Source organism: Ammospiza caudacuta, chromosome Z, assembly GCF_027887145.1.
Source record: "Ammospiza caudacuta isolate bAmmCau1 chromosome Z, bAmmCau1.pri, whole genome shotgun sequence".
In the NCBI taxonomy this organism is placed as follows: Eukaryota; Metazoa; Chordata; class Aves; order Passeriformes; family Passerellidae; genus Ammospiza; species Ammospiza caudacuta.
In genome coordinates, this window is record NC_080632.1 from 17,597,999 (window position 1) to 17,614,043 (window position 16,045).

At 39.6% G+C, this 16,045-nt stretch overlaps 1 protein-coding gene across 3 annotated transcripts in view; it reads right to left on the bottom strand.

Annotated features, from left to right (window-relative positions):
- The window catches only part of ELAVL2 (ELAV like RNA binding protein 2), an 85,232-nt gene that overhangs the window by 48,336 nt on the left and 20,851 nt on the right, over positions 1-16,045 (bottom strand). For all 3 annotated transcript variants that reach the window (XM_058823430.1, XM_058823429.1, XM_058823428.1), the window contains exon 2: positions 2,990-3,080. In XM_058823430.1, coding sequence (XP_058679413.1) covers positions 2,990-3,061 — 72 coding nt within the window. In that variant the 5' untranslated portion in view covers positions 3,062-3,080. The remainder of the gene's footprint in view (positions 1-2,989; positions 3,081-16,045) is intronic.

A 16,045-nucleotide genomic window follows, 5' to 3' on the forward strand; every position in this document is an offset into this window, starting at 1 on the left:
CCACTCCAGAACTACTCTGTGCCTGGGAGACTACAGAACTGATCCTCCTAGAAGCTGTGCTAAGGCAGATGGAGAACAGGAAGCGATCTCAGACAGCCAACACGGCTTCACCAAGGGCAAGCCCTGTCTGACCAACTAAGTGGCCCTTCTACGATGAAGGGACTCCATCAGTGGACAAGGGAAGGGTTACAGATGTTATCAATCCAGACTGACTCAAAGCCTTTGACACAATCCCATACAACATCTTTATCTCTAAAATGGACAGAGAGTATCTATGGATGGATTAACAGATGGATAAGAAAGGGATTGGAGAGCTGCATCCAGAGGTGGTGGTCAATAGCTGAGTCTCGACAGACATCAGTGACAAGCGGTGTCCCTTGGCACTCCACTGGGACCACCAGTGCTATTCAATGTCTTCACTAATAACACAGACAAACCTCTGCAAGTTTGCTGATGACCCAAAGGTAAGTGGTGTTGCTGACACTCCTGAAGTTCAGGGTATCATCCAGGGGGACCTGGACAGGCTTGAAAAGTGGGACCATGGAAATCTCATGAGGTTTAGAGAGACCATGTTCAAGGTGCTGCACCTGGGTCAGGACACTCCCAGTATCAGCACAGGCTGGGGGATGAATGGATGGAGAGCAGCCCTGTGAGCAGGACTGGGTGTGCTGTGGGTGAGAGGCTGGGCATGACCCAGCCATGGGCACTCCCAGCCCAGAGAGCCAAACGTGTCCTGGGCTGCATCCAGAGCAGCGTGGGCAGCAGGGCAGGGAGGGGATTCTGCCCCTCTGCTCCGCTCTGGGGAGAGCCCACCTGGAACCTGCATCCAGCTCTGGGCTCCCAGCACAGGGAGGACATGGATCTGTTGGAGTGAGCTCAGGAGGGCCTGGATTAGAGGGACAGAGCATGTCTCCTTTGACAAAATTCTGGGAGAATCAGGCTTGCTCAGCCTAGAAAAGAGATTACTTTGGGGTAGCCTAACTGTGGCCTTTTAGTACTGGAAGGGATTTTACAAGAAAGAGGAAAAGAGAAATTTCTGAGTAGCATGTAGTGACAGGACAAAGGGGAATGTCTTCAAATTGAAAGCTAGTAGGTTGCAATTACATATTAGGAAGAAATTCTTTACTGCAAGGGTGGTAAGGCACTTGCCCAGACAGGCTGCGGATGCCCCATCCCTCAAAATGTTCAAGGTCAGGTGGGATGGAGCTTAGAGCAACTTAATTTAGTTGAAGATGTCCCTGTTCATGGCAATTGTATTAGGAACAGACAAACTCCAAGGTACTTTCAACTCAAGCCAGTCTGATTCTACTGTGTCTCACCCCAAAGTCACTGACTGTATGACTGCAAGATACAACAGACGTAATTAGGAGGAGTCTGCTTGTACACAAGCACTTGTCCACAAGCTGCCACATCTACAAAAGGCACTCTGCCCCCTCAGTCAGTGACTGAATGGCAACAGCTGGTAAATACAATGGATTTTTAATAGCATCTTAATATCTAAGATTTGGGCAGCCTACCCTCTTTGAGACAAACAGTTTAGGACCACATGTAAGAGAAAATTATGTACGTGAATTCTCCAGTAATACATATTTCAACACAAGAAGTTCACTAAAGAAATCCATCCATCACTGAAATTTAGCCTCATAATTAAACTGCTAAGAGGAGCTCTCACAAAAAAGCCTCTTGTAAAATCACAGAACAGCATCAGGAGCTCTGATGGGTCTGTCCTAACAGTCCTGTTTTAAAGCACCACAGGCAATCAGTGCATATCCAAACAGCTGATAAGGTCAGCTGAGTTCAGGGACTGCTGAATAACTGAATTTCCTAACAATACGAGAGAGGATAAGTTGCGTTTCTTACTAGAAGTCCAACTTTGACATTCCTGGGAACATACTTCTATGTTCTGTGCTTTGCATACAGAAGCATTTTCCAAGAGGTTACCTCAGCACAACGCAAAAAAAGGTATACATCTATTAAGAACACGCATTAGAAAAGCATGATCTTGTTTTCCTGAAGAGCTACAACTAAACAACATTTTCTTCCCTTGAGACAAACTCCAAGAAGTAACCTGCTTCTGCTACTGATGAGACAAGTCCACTGAAAAGATGATAAAGTAGATTATCCCAATCAGGATAAATTACTTTTCAAAACACTAGCATACCTGTTAAAGGTAGTAGTCACAAATGCTGCGCTTTGAGGCTCTGCAGGATTGCCTTTTTCCTTTTTTTGTGTTTTATTCTCAAAATCTGAAGTGTTCACTGATCAAAATTAGCAGGATTTAGCAAGGACAACAAACAATTCTCTTAATTGCACATTTATTTTCACGTTCAGGTGGCCAAGTATGGGTTCCTAAGCCAACATTCAAGTGAACAGCTGCAGTAGCCTGTGTGCGCTGAAAATTACAGCATCTCTCAGCTATAGAGCCATCTGCTCTGAATGAAGTGATACTAGTATTTTTTACAAATAATGCATACCCCACTAATAGGCTACAGAGAACTGTTCATAATAGACAAACACTAAATATTTTTCACTCAGAAAAATAGTTTGAGATAAATTTACAGTTTAAAAGAATCTTAGAATAGACTGGCAAATATAATTTTAAAATAGTAATCATAAAAAGACAACTATACAGTTTTTCAAAGTTACTGCAAATTAGTAGTCAGACCATACCAAAACCATTTTAGTGCAATACTCCTCTTCAATTATCCACCGTGTATTTTCAATTAGTACTAAAATCTAATTGACAATAGAAGAAAGGCAAGCCACTGCAGTGTAATTTCTACAGGAGATCAGCGTTTTACAGTAAAAGTTGTCTTGTTACGCCAATGTGCTCTAGGCTCCCATAGAAGAGGAACACACCCTACAGCCTATAATGAAACATATATGTGAGTTAGCATTCCAAATGGAAGGTTAAAAGACTTTGGTATGGCCTCAGCACTATTAACATGTAAAAAAGTAGCCTACAGAATTTAAGAAAAGTCCCACAGACCCCAGTCCAAGGCTCTGCTGCCCACGAACCACTTCTAAGCAGAGAAGCCACATCACACAGTCTGACTGCCATGTTAGTTTGGAGTTGCCGTCTGCAATATGGACACAAAAAGTACTGTACGTTAGATTAGCAAGATAATGCAACAAATCAGTTTGTACAAATTTACAGTATTTGCATTTATATTCCCAGCACGTCCATGCAGTGTGGCTTAACTGGATTTGAGGCAATTCCAATCTAATCTTAACAAATTCAGTTGTAAAATTATTTTTCTTACACGAAATAAGATGCTTATTTTTAAGAAGACTTAAAAGATAATGCAGTCTAGTAACCCCTGCATCTACCATGGCAACTTCCTTCTGTACCGCACCATGCCAAAAGAAACTATATCACAAAACAATTTTTTAAATCTTCAAGACTGAAGAGGAAAGTAAAGAAATACAGTGAGTTTATTTTCCATCAGCACATAAGATGATCATGCACTACAGCTCCCTTTACACATCTTTCCCAGCCCACACGAAAAAAAAAAATACACAAAGATGACAAAGTACTATGTCAGAATTAATTCCATTCTCAAAATCCTGGGTTTTAAAAATTAGGTAAATGAAAATCTTGTGCAGATGGTATTCACTAAGCTTCCTTGCAACAGCTGTTTAAAAGTACCACTGCACATACAAGTGGCAGTAGAGTCAAGGATTTATCAAGTGCAATAACTGGAAAAAACATGCAAGTGTTTTTCATGAGAGTATTTTGTAACCAAGAATATTGTTCTTTGTTTTAACTAAAACATCACTGAAAATCCAGTTAGAATTACACTGAACAATGCTAGAAGGATACCACAAAAACTAATAGGCCATTTGCAGATTACAGGTAGTCCAGATGTGAAATACAACCACAACAGAACAAACAGAAAGGCTCCTGACCACTGCCAGAGCTTGAGACTGCTGTTAGTAAAGAGATCCTACCCACAGACAGATGAGCTAAGTCTAAACTTGATAAAAAAAAGGCTTAGGTTCCAGAAGGTGTTGCGGCGTCCACAACCAGCCTCTGTGAGCAACCTGCACTCCCAGAGCCCTGAGCGCGCTTGCTTGAGCTGCTGACAAATGAGGAAAGAAAAACTTCTCCCGTTTTAAAATGGTGCAAGTCACTCTTCAAGACAGTTTGCTACCAAAATCTGTATGCTTAGATGACTTCATGTCTGGTCGTTATTTCTAACTTAGGTTAATTATGACCTTCAATCACCTCTTTATGCAAAACACTGAGGCTTTGGTACCAAGTGTAAGTTTGCATGCCATTCTTTGTGGTCTGAACCCAAAACTAACACTAACAACTTCTGAAGCTCTCAACTGTTCATATGCAAATATGTTTGATGAACTGCTTTCTTAACATTAAAAAAATCTAGAGGTCTCAACTGATTTCTTTTAAGTCCAGAGAAGCCTTATTAAGAAGGCTGCTTTAAAATAGCAGTCTCCAACATTCTTGTCCTACAGAGACTATAGTGAGGTGCACAAGATGATGTATTTGGATCTCTATGGCTCTCAGCAAAGCAGTGTGACCCCACAGATTGTTTCCTGTGAACCACAGGCTACAGCCTATGGTTCAAAAACTTCAATAGAACAGCTTACTTTCTTGTAAGGACTTCAGCGTACTAACTGGATACTTAACTGTCCTCTTAAAGACTGCAGCATTTCTCAAAAAAAAAGCCAAGAGCACCTGTCAGCTCAAGTACTTCCAGCTTGCATAACGCATTTATCCTAATTGAAGCATTCTATACAGTACTTGCAATCAGTGTGCAAGTCAGTTCTGACTAAAAAAACCATTATGTCTCAAAAATGTTTTTGCTCTACCAGTTCTTCTACCATTTTATTGCTTCCAAGGCTGCAGAGACTGCTCTCTTACACCTAGTTTGGAAAACTGGCATTTTTACCATTGTATTTACACTTCTATCTGACCTAAAAGTTGTATTAAATATGGCTAATTACATTCTAGAAAAAAAAAAGAGAAACTTTTCTGAAATGCGTTTTCAGCTGTAACACCATACTAAACCAGCAGCTTAACACAGAATTTGAGCTGTGAACTTCCTTCCAACCTCCCTCCCAAAAATTTTTAAAATATTGAACTACTGAAGAATCCCCAAAAGCTAATTCAGTTTTTGACTATTAGCCTCAGAGACAGTATTACACTTTACAGTTATTAAAATAGCTTAAAGTTACTGCATTCAAAACCAATAAAACCATTTCGTTCAGGAAACAGGGTTCTATACCTACTATGGAAAAGTTTGGCTTACAATACGTTCAATAACAGTAAACCTTTGAGTAAATCTGCTCTCTTTATAATGCTGAAAGGAAGCAGAACTAAAGACACGGTTGTTCAGTTCAACAAACTGAGTGGTTCTCTCTCACATGCAGTGCATGGTAGCCATCTATCTTTCTATAAACTTACTTTTTCCTCATCAAGCACAGATAAGATTTTAAACCCAAACACTCTTAAACACTGTTTATGGCATTAACTGAATGCCAGTTTCTAATCAGCTACAGTTCAAGCAAGTCATGAGTAAAGTTTGCCTAGCAGAGAGAGGCAAGTAGGTTTTTTTTGTTTTCAAGAGAAAAGACATCACAAGTTCAAAAGCCATATGGTTTATGCAATTAGTTCTGGTTGCCATAGAACAGTTCCAATTATAACAGCAGATTTTTATATGAGAGCTTTAGAAAATATAGTGGTACTAGCAAGATGAAGACTTGCTAAGCAATAGCCACAGTGGCCTACTAACTTTCCTTTCAACGCAGGTATTTTGGTGTGCAATATACTCAACTACTCATGCTCAGCTGAAAATGCAGGCTGAGTCTGGATCCTGGCAGTGCTGTGACAGAACCAAGCAGGTGACACAACAGGTAAGCTTTAAAACACTATTACCACCTCACCAGCATCATACAGATGCTAGGGAGAAATGTTTAGTGCATTAGACGCCTGACTAAAGTCCTTCTATCACCTGTTTCAATTCATACTTACACATCCTGGTCATTGCTGGGTGGGAAATCATTTAATATAGGTTTTATATACATAATTTAATTATATTTATAGACTCTGCATTTAAAAAAATCACTGCACAGATGCCTGCTGCAATTACATTATGTACTTCTAAACAGTATTATCATATAAAGGTGATGACATCTGAATTTAAGACAGGAGAAACTAAACACATCTGCTTACTTTAATTGTTATCACTGTTCAGAGGTAACCTAAACTGGACCATGATATGTCTCCAGCCTCAAAGGTCACAGGTGACACAATGCCCTTGGTAAAGTCCTAAGAGATGTAAATGTGCTCCTGAAGATTCTCCTAGAGGCTTACATACCACAAAACCTGCAGAGCATGCCTTAGTATTTATTTTGTGTTTGCCCTTCTACCCTGTTTTCCAGTGCAAGGAAAGCAATAAATACATCACCATTTGGATAAGCAAATGCTAGAAATTTTGTTTTCCTAACATCAAACTGCAGAACAAGAACCACCTCTGGCTGCATACATCGTTCTTTATCTCTTCCAGACAAAAAGGTCTAAACCAGAACTTTGTTCTCTGCTTGTAACAAAGTTGTTCTCTTTCCAGAGGATTTATTCAATCCACTTTGACTCACAACAGTAATTAATGCATTTTAACAAGGGTAAACTGTTTCTTGTCTGTGGGGACTGTTGCCAAACAAGTTAAATTAAAACAAAAAAATATTTGATCGCTCACTGAAAGGTAAGACCTGGCACAATACAGATGCTGAATTTTGCTTTAAAAAGCACAACAAAATTTTGTGCTCAGCAAAACAAAATTTTAATGCCTAAAGAAAATTTAAGTGCAGAGTTACTGATAATTGGAATAGATGCAATTCTTCATGCTTCCTCTTTTGTGATTTTTATCTTTATTGGAGTGTTAATTTGAAGGACTCCTTTTTTTCAAATGGTCAAGTACCTTAGAAGCATATACAAAAGCACAGTGCTAATTTCTGCACACTCAAAACATCTGTAAATAAGAGATAACAGACTGTTCAATTTAGCATATGCAAAAACTATTACATAGCCTGCCTGAACGTCCCAAAGTCCTTTATGGGTAAATGCACACAAAGGCCAGAGGCATGTCTTTAGTTAAGAACCTTGCCTGTCAGAACAAAACACTACTCACTCTTAGTTTCCCTATAAGAAGGATAGCTGTCAAGGAGAGCTTAATGATTGCTCTGAGATCCACATATTAACAGGACATCTTGTGCTTGGTGAATCTGCACAAACAGGCTAAACAACTCTTATTTCTTTGTCTCTGTTTTCACTTTTTGTTTAAGAGTATAAACCACCACTTGTCCATTAGCAGCCCTCCCCACCCGCATGTACATTCATTTGCTGTTCCCTCCATTACACTATTTAAGAATCTGCAGCACAAACTAGATCAGGCTGCTGCTTGATGAGAACGCAGGAGAAGAAACCAGAAGAGCACCTCTTGATTTATGCTAAGTTATATGGAAGAACTTTGATAAAACAGATGAAAGACAGGAATTTTCACAGCAAACTTAGAATTTTTCTGATAATGAGGTGGTCTCAAATCCACTAGTAACTTAAAAAGTTACTAATATAAACACAGGCTATTAAGACAAGAAAGCATGAGCCCTTTGCAACAATAAAAAGCAATTACTAGCCTCTCAAAAGTGGCAGTTTAGAAGGGGAACCTTTCCACAGTCTCTTCAATGAATCACAAAAACACCACTTAAGATTTCTACATCTTGGCCTCAGTGTCATGATGAGTTGAAATAAGTGAAGAAAATTAAGATAGTTATAAAAAAATTCATTTGAATTTTAGGGAAAAGGATTGTAATTCATCCCTGTGATTGCTGCTGCAGAAGTTAATCTGCAGAAGCTTGCAGCAGATTAACCCTTCTTTCAGCAGGAAAGAAGAGGCACCCGAAGCCAACTTGTCTATTCCAAGTAAGCCGTGAGAAGACAACTGAAAACCTGCAGACAGTTGAACAAGAAACAGCTATTTGTAGAGTCATGAAAGAGCTTAACAGTGTTGGTGACCACTAAAAAGGACAGATGCAAGACAGTGCAAATTATCTATGGAATGTAAATATTCATAGGAACACTAAAAATGTATACACAGATTAAAAGAAAACATCTTCACTCAGTAGGAAATGCTTTTGGAAACTCTTAACATTTCTGCAAAATACTTAATGAGTATTAGGATACTCTAAACAACCCCCTACTAAAGCTACTATGCATTAGGAATTAAGCCAACAAACACTTGCAAGGGGTTCTGAAAAAAAAAAGTATGTACAACAAGGCAATCTACAGAAAATAAACGATCTCTTCTGACTGAAATTACAGATTATCCTATCAGCTGGGGTAAAGGGAGGGAAACATGCAGGGTAACTTAAGTTATCCTAGAACACATTTAGAAAGATCAACTCTAACAGTCTTCTGTAAAGAAAACAAGCATCTCTATTCCATTAAGGAATCAGTTCAAGTGAGACCCCTATAAACTATAACCATTTTTACGTTCCTAATTATTGTGTCAATTTAGACACACAACCACTTCTACCACTGTAACTAATTCCCTGAGCAAGACAGCATCAACATGCGTAACTAATTAGCTCATATACAAGGAAAAACCCCCAAAACTTAGCACAAACCTTTACTTTTTCCTTGTATTGCCCTCTTTTATACAAAAAACATTCAAAGCCAGCTAAGGGAAAATTATTACTTTGGTTATATTTGAAATTTTAACTAAATATCAAGTTGGGACTGTTTGAACACAGCCAATATTGATGTTCAGAAAGAGTTTCACCAAAACAATGAATGCAAATGATGAACACAAAATCACAAACAGCTATTCAGATTTCAAACAAATAAGCTGTAAACAATTCCAATACTTAAATAATACTTTAAATAAGACTGACTTTTAACAGGAATGTTTTTTCAACTGCACTTTACCAGCCACAAAATCTTGCCAACTACGTTTATTTCTGTTATTTGCTGTCCCAGTCTTCTGTGTTAGCTTTCCCATTCTAGCAAAATGCTCTCCAAGGCAATACGGCTCTGTCAAATCACATATGTATTCTTCAAGAGGTAACTGCGTCTTATTGTAGACATTTCCCTTCAGACTTAGACATATGCAGTCCTTTCAAGTCTACTAACACAAGAAAACAGAAGATGCAGTGGGGTGAAAGGAGACAACTTGATGACTCTTCAAATATAGTAACTTGATAGGTTGAAGGGTTTCAAAGTCAACATCCACTTGAACTGGCTAGCATGCCTACTTCAATTTTTCAGCATTCACCTCAGTATTCCAGCTGGGCTGTGTAAAACTTTCCCCCCTTTCATACTGCAGTTATATCCTTCTTCCCCACTGTGAATTTCAGAAGCTGATGTTTGCCAACAGAGAGGAACAGGAAGCAGGCCAAGTTAGTCTCACTGAAGAGATATACAAATCAAAAAAATACAAGTAAGAAAAAGATGCTTTTCTAATCAAGAAAGCATGAGTCACCTTCAAGGCCACACCCTCCTCCATTTACTCTTTGGTGCATCTTCCTGAAGGACAATGTTGTTTTCTCCCTCATGCACTCAAGCTTTCTTCACCGCAGCAGAGAGCCCAACGATGGATGACAGGATTCATCTTCCAGGATAAGGGTAACAAGGGTAGAGAAAGTTATTTTGTGCTGGCTTTTCATGGCAGTACCGCTTGCTCAAAGTTCAGTGGTAAACTGGAGAGATGGTTAGGGCCAAAATGCACTCCCATCACAGTCATGCCATCAGAAGCTATACCCCAGGAGATCCACAGGGCATGAACCTGTTATCTCCATCACAGCCCTACCCTTCAAACTGCAGGATCTCCCTTCAGCAGACCTTTTGCTCTCTCACAGGGAACTTTTAGTCCAAATGCAGATTTAGACAAGAGAAAAGTTGCATGACTAAATATCCCTACCCCTTAAACCCTCATGTATACTGCTAGTTAGCTCAAAAAATGACATCCTCAACACCATACAAAGAAGGGGAAAATGCAAGCAGCTCAAAGTCAGAAACCAGTAATTGCCATGTCCCTCCCTTCCCCTATACCCATGTTTACAAGTACTATCAAAGTGGTATCAGGCTGGACAACAACACAATGCCTACATCCTCCAATGTCTCCGTAAGCCCAGATCATCAGTGGTCTGACAGACTGACATGTCTGTCAGCATCCCTCTTTCAGCTCCAAAAGTCATGACAAGCAAAGCTTACGTGCTAAAGTATGCAAACCAAACTGAAACATGCACCATTATGTACACATAGAATCAAATCATTTTTAAACAGGAAATATTTATTAATTCTTCCATTGAGGAAACCTTCTGGGGAAGAGATCTTCATAAGGGCAACAGCTCAACTAGCAACACAGGGTAAGATGTACTGGGATTTACCAGTATCTGCCTTCCAGGAGACAAGACAGCAAACAAGCTACCTGAACAGACGTGGACATGATGCCCAAAATTGCTTAAATGGCCTAGGATCACATCTTAGAGGTTAAGTATTATTCAAATAATTAATACTTTCTTTCATTCCTTGGTGAGGGCCTCAAAGTAGCATGGAAGGCAAAGAACAGGAACTTGTGACAACAACTGACTTGACCTGCAATTTTTGTTTTTTTCCCCCCCCTTTCACAGCTGGGCCTGAGGGGTTGGAAAAACAGAAGGAAAGAAGGAACACTGTTCAAACTGAAACACTTCCAATCAGCATACTCTGCCCTCTTCAGTCAATATAAGAAGAGACCACAGAATCACAGGGTTGGAAGAGACCTTCAATATCATCAAGTCCAATCTGCTCCCTAACACCTCAACTAAACCATGGCACTGAGTGCCACATCCAGTCTTTTTTAAAACACATCCAGGGATGGTGACTCTACCACCTCCCTGGGCACGCCATTCCAGTAGTTTATCACCCTTTGCATGAAAAACTTTTTCCTAATATCCAACCTATCCTTTCCTTGGCACAGCTTGAGACTGTGTCCTTTGGTTCTGTCAGGGCTGCCTGGTGAAAGAGACTGACCCCGACCTGGCTACAGCCACCTTTCAGAAGTTGTAGAGAGTGATAAGGTCACCCCCTAGCCTCCTTTTTTCCAGGGTAAACAAGGCCAGCTCTCTCAGCCTTTCCTCGTAGGGTTTGTGTTGCAAGCCCCTCACCAGCCTTGTTGCTCTCCTCTGGACACGCTCAAGTGACTCAATGTCCTTCCCAAACTGAGGGCCCAGGCCTGGACACAGCACTCAGGGTGTGCCCTCACCAGTGCTGAGTACAGGGGAAGGATGACCTCCCTGCTCCTGCTGGCCACACTGTTCCTGGTACAGGCCAGGAGGCCCTTGGCCTTCTTGGCCACCTGGGCACACTGCTGGCTCATGTCCAGCCGGCTGTCGAGCAGAAGCCCCAGGTCCCTTTCTGCCTGGGCACTCTCCAGCCACACCATCCTCAGTCTGTAGTGCTGCAGAGGGTTATTGTGGCCAAAATGCAGGACTGGGCCCTTGGACTTATTAAACTTCATCTTGTTAGACTCTGCCCATCCACCCAACCATTCCAGGTCCCTGCAGAGCCCTCCTACCTTCCAACAGACTGACACATGCTCTCAGCTTGGTGTCATCTGCAAATTTACTATTGAAAAACTCAATCCCCTCATCCATGAGTTTTGTAACCTACAGTTAACAAGGCTTCTATTTTATCACTTCTTTAAAAAAAGATTACAAATCAGCAAAAGTCATCAACAAGCCATTCTTGTTAACAATCCATAGTGAACTAATATGAAACCACATGGCCAATGCCAGTTTACTCTCAAAATCTACTATGGATAAAGACTGACTATTCAGTCTCCAATAAGTGTTTTTAGTGGTCTCAAGTCAATAATCACATATTTTAGTCACAAAACCATGCGTAACTGGAGCTATGATTTGTCCCATCCGGCCATACGGACAGTAGGTTCCATGAAAGTAGTACAAAGACTTCCTATACCAGATCTAAGAACTTTTATTTCTTAATCCTGATATACCATGAATAATGCAGTACAGATATAACATGACAGACCCATATGCTATGCTGTCTTGTGTGCAGAAATCTTTATTTCTATAATCGAACTAAAAATGCAGAGCAATGAATATTTAAAAGATTTAAAAGCTAGTTTAAAAGATTTAAAAGCTAGTTTAAAATACTCTTGCTCTTGCTTTCAGTCAGCACAGAAACCATGCCCAGGTCTTAAGGTTTTTGACCTCTGAGGATGGGAATTCTTGCACAAACATGAATTCAAGAACAGAGAAGCCAAAATATTAGAACCTCTTGCTAAAACTGTCAATATTTTAATACATCATCATTAATACCGGTCATCAGATTTTCCTATTATTCTGTCCATAAATATGGGGTTTCTGGGACCACGTGGCTTCCACGTGCTCTAGTTCTTCCAACCTTTTTGTCATGGCTAGTTGTATCTAGTTTGTCTCCCACTCCAAGTTTTCTCCAGTAGTCCAAGTACCATTAAACTATGTATCACTAAATTGTCTTAATATACCTTTTCTCCTTACATGGGCTAACACACATATTTTGACTCTCATGCTTTATTCTTTCATATATTATTCTATGCTGTGTCTTAGACCCCAACCTATTAAAACTACAACTTGATACATTTATATAGTTGATATTTCTAACATTTGTGTCTTAACATTATATATACCTATTACTGAATCTAATTTTTTAACAACAAAATCTACATTAGGCATTTCTCTTTCAAATTAGTTTCAAAGAGATGATTTCACTTAGATGTTTATCACTGCATAAAAAAAAGCTTGAGGAAATACTCCCCTTCAACATAAAACTAATTATATGACTAATTCAATAGCAAGAGAAACATAGCCACAGAAGGATGCACTATAACAGAGCTCCCAAATACTTGAAATCACATCTTCGACAATTTCTTTTATTCCCCTGTGTACATCTTCAAGTTTCAATATCAAAGGAAAATCAAGAGAATTGTTTGTTAAAGAAATGGTAAGAAGTCTTATAAGATAGCATGACAGCATAAATGAAGTCAAACCAACAGCACACAGCTCTGAATAACTTAAACTTTTCTGCCCTCTATCAATGTATATCAAGTTCTACAAAGTCACCTATGCCCCAAAAATCTTGCTGTAGTACACACTGGAATACAAAGAAAGAGCTTGGAAAGGGACACATACACAACAGTAAACCAAAAAATTACTTTGAGAACATCAACAGCTGAAAAATATTAGACTGATGCCATCTGACTTAGAACATGCTTGCTTTCTATATGGGCTAACCTGCATATTTTTACTATCATTTCACTACAGAAAAGCACTAAATCTGAGGCACTGCAGAAGGCCACCTGCCTTCACCCAGAACACAAGTTGAGATAAGAAAGTTAAGTCTTAGTTTATCTCTAGCATCCTTTATAGGATGTCAAATCACATTATTTGTCACGGCACCCAAAGGCTGACTTCTCAAGTCTTGAGGAATATCCCAAAATAAACTAGATGTATTTTATACTGCAACATATGTTCTAATATGGAGAGAAGAACCCAAGTTTGGACATTTTAGTCTTTGTTTCATAATGAAACTGACTTCCAAAACAGGGACGTTTCACTTCCATGGGTTGAACATTATGCACAACTTATGCACAGGAATCAGTAAGTTAATGAAGACTGTTTCAGAAACAGTATGCATCTTCCCTCCTCACACTTTATCTTGCAAAAAATAACAGTGGTTTATACAACATCACAAACTACAGAGTACTTACATCTAAACTTCACCATGAAAATCAAGAATGTGTTTTACTACAGCAGGGAAAAAACCCACAATCATCAAAAGTAAGCCCTGATGACATGCTGACAAGAACCGAACAGGCATCAGCGCTTTGGAGGAATCTGAACAAAGTGCTAGAGTCACTATTAAAAACCTTGTTGCTGTCAGGCATGGGAATCACTGTGCTACCACACATTCCCATTAAATATAGAGCCCAAAAAAGTCAAAAATATAAAAGTTACACATTTTACATAGTTTGGTTTTGGTTTTAGGAATTGAACTCCCTTTGATGCCACTGTCAAAAGAAGCACCATCCAGATTACCCTGGAACAGATTCTTCACATTATAAAAGCAGCAGATGAGTTTGAAGAAATCTGTGCCATTGGATGTCAGCACATTCTAGCTCTAAAACAATGCGTATCAGGAAGAAAGTATTTTATTCCCACTATTCAGTAGGACAGACTTAATTAAGCTTCCCTGCCCACAATTCAGGTGTAGGTATTTAAAAGAACAGCGTAACTAAGAGCAAAAAGCCACAGGCATAACAATCACCCACTTCTAGAAATGAAGTTGTAGTCAGGATAAGCAAAATTTGAAAGGAGTTAGTTCATCTGAAGTACTACATTGTCTCACAGCCATAAAGCCAGGAGTTCTCCTTCACACTGCAAGTAATGCTTTCCACCAATTTCTTCAACAAGAGCAGCACCTCTAAGGCCAGCAACTCTGGTATTAACAACTCACGCATCTCTGACTCAAAGATCAAAATTGTGTTTCATTATACAAATACAATATTAGAGAAGACATGACTGGTAGGCTATTTTTAAACCAACAAGTCAAAGAGGGTTTTTATCTACTTAATTCCCTCTACAGACATTTTATACTATTCTATACTAAATGTAGCTTTCAGTCAATGCTCAACTTCTGGCCTTCAAAAGTTTACTCTTTGTTTTGATTTTTGGTAAAATACTAGAAAAGTTCTTAAAAGCATCAATAAAGAAAAAAGGAATTTAAGCTCTCCTTACTGCACAAATACTGTACAAAATGCACAGTCACATGTAACTTTGCAGAACCTGAGTTCTGCAAAACCATTTCTCAGATAAAAGATGTCCAAGTGCCCAGGGTTTGCTGAATTACAGCTCTTTTACTCTATGAAGACAGAGCACATCAGGACTAGCTGCCTAAGCAGTAAGTTATTTCAATTTCTCCTGAAGAAGCCACAGCCCATAACTTGAACGGGTGCATGCTTCACTGGGTTAAGAACTGTCTGGATGGCCTGGCCCAGAGAGGGCAAAGGAGCTGGTGCAGGGTCAGGAGAGTACGTTTTATGAGGGGCAAATGAAGGAGTTCTGGTTTATTCAGGAGAAAAGCAGGCTCAGGGGAGACCTTACCACTCTCCATAAGTACCTGTAAAGTGACTGTAGCCAGGTGGGGGTCAGTCTCTTCCTCGCAACCAGAAAAAGGACAAGACAAAATGGCCTTAAGTTGGGCCAGAAGAAGGTTCAGGTTGGACATCAGAAGGAAATGCTTCACTGAAAGGATTGTTATCCATTAGAATAGGTTGCTCAGGGAGGTGGTGGAGTTCACAACTGCTGCAAGAGCTCAAAAAATGACTAGATATAGCACTCAGCGCTACAGTTTAGTTGACATGGTCAACTATGGCACTCAGTGCTACAGTTTAGCTGACGTGTCATGTCCGGTCAAAGGCTGCACTCAATAACCTTGGAGGCCTTTTCCAACCTTAACAAGTCTAAGAATTTGTAGAAAAGAAATATCTAAAGAACACTGGTTCTTGTGACTGCCAAAGTTCATTTAACCATACCAAAGCTCCGGAGTCTGATGTTGAAAAGACTTCTTAGAACTCAGCGTGGAAAGGTTGAAAAAGTTAAAGTCACAGATTTTAATCTCACTTTATCTAAAATCTATGACACTGGAAGAGTCAAGGGCAAAGGGAGGCTAAGACTGGAATACCACACAAGTAAAAAGAGCAGCATTCTGACACTGAGGACCTGCCATCAAGAATGACCTGACTATGAAAAGGGCTTTTAATATAGTAATTCTTCCCCACTTGCAAGAAACGGACTATTGGTAAATTATCTGTCAAACTTACTGCAAATTCAAAGAAGAAAAATACCAGAGACTAAATATACTTATTATAACCTCTGCAACAGAAGCGTGTGCAAGTTTAGACTTTGCTTTCTTTACTACACATCTTGAAAGGACATGAAACTGCTCTGTAAGAATTATTTTCTTTGTATACAACGGCTTACT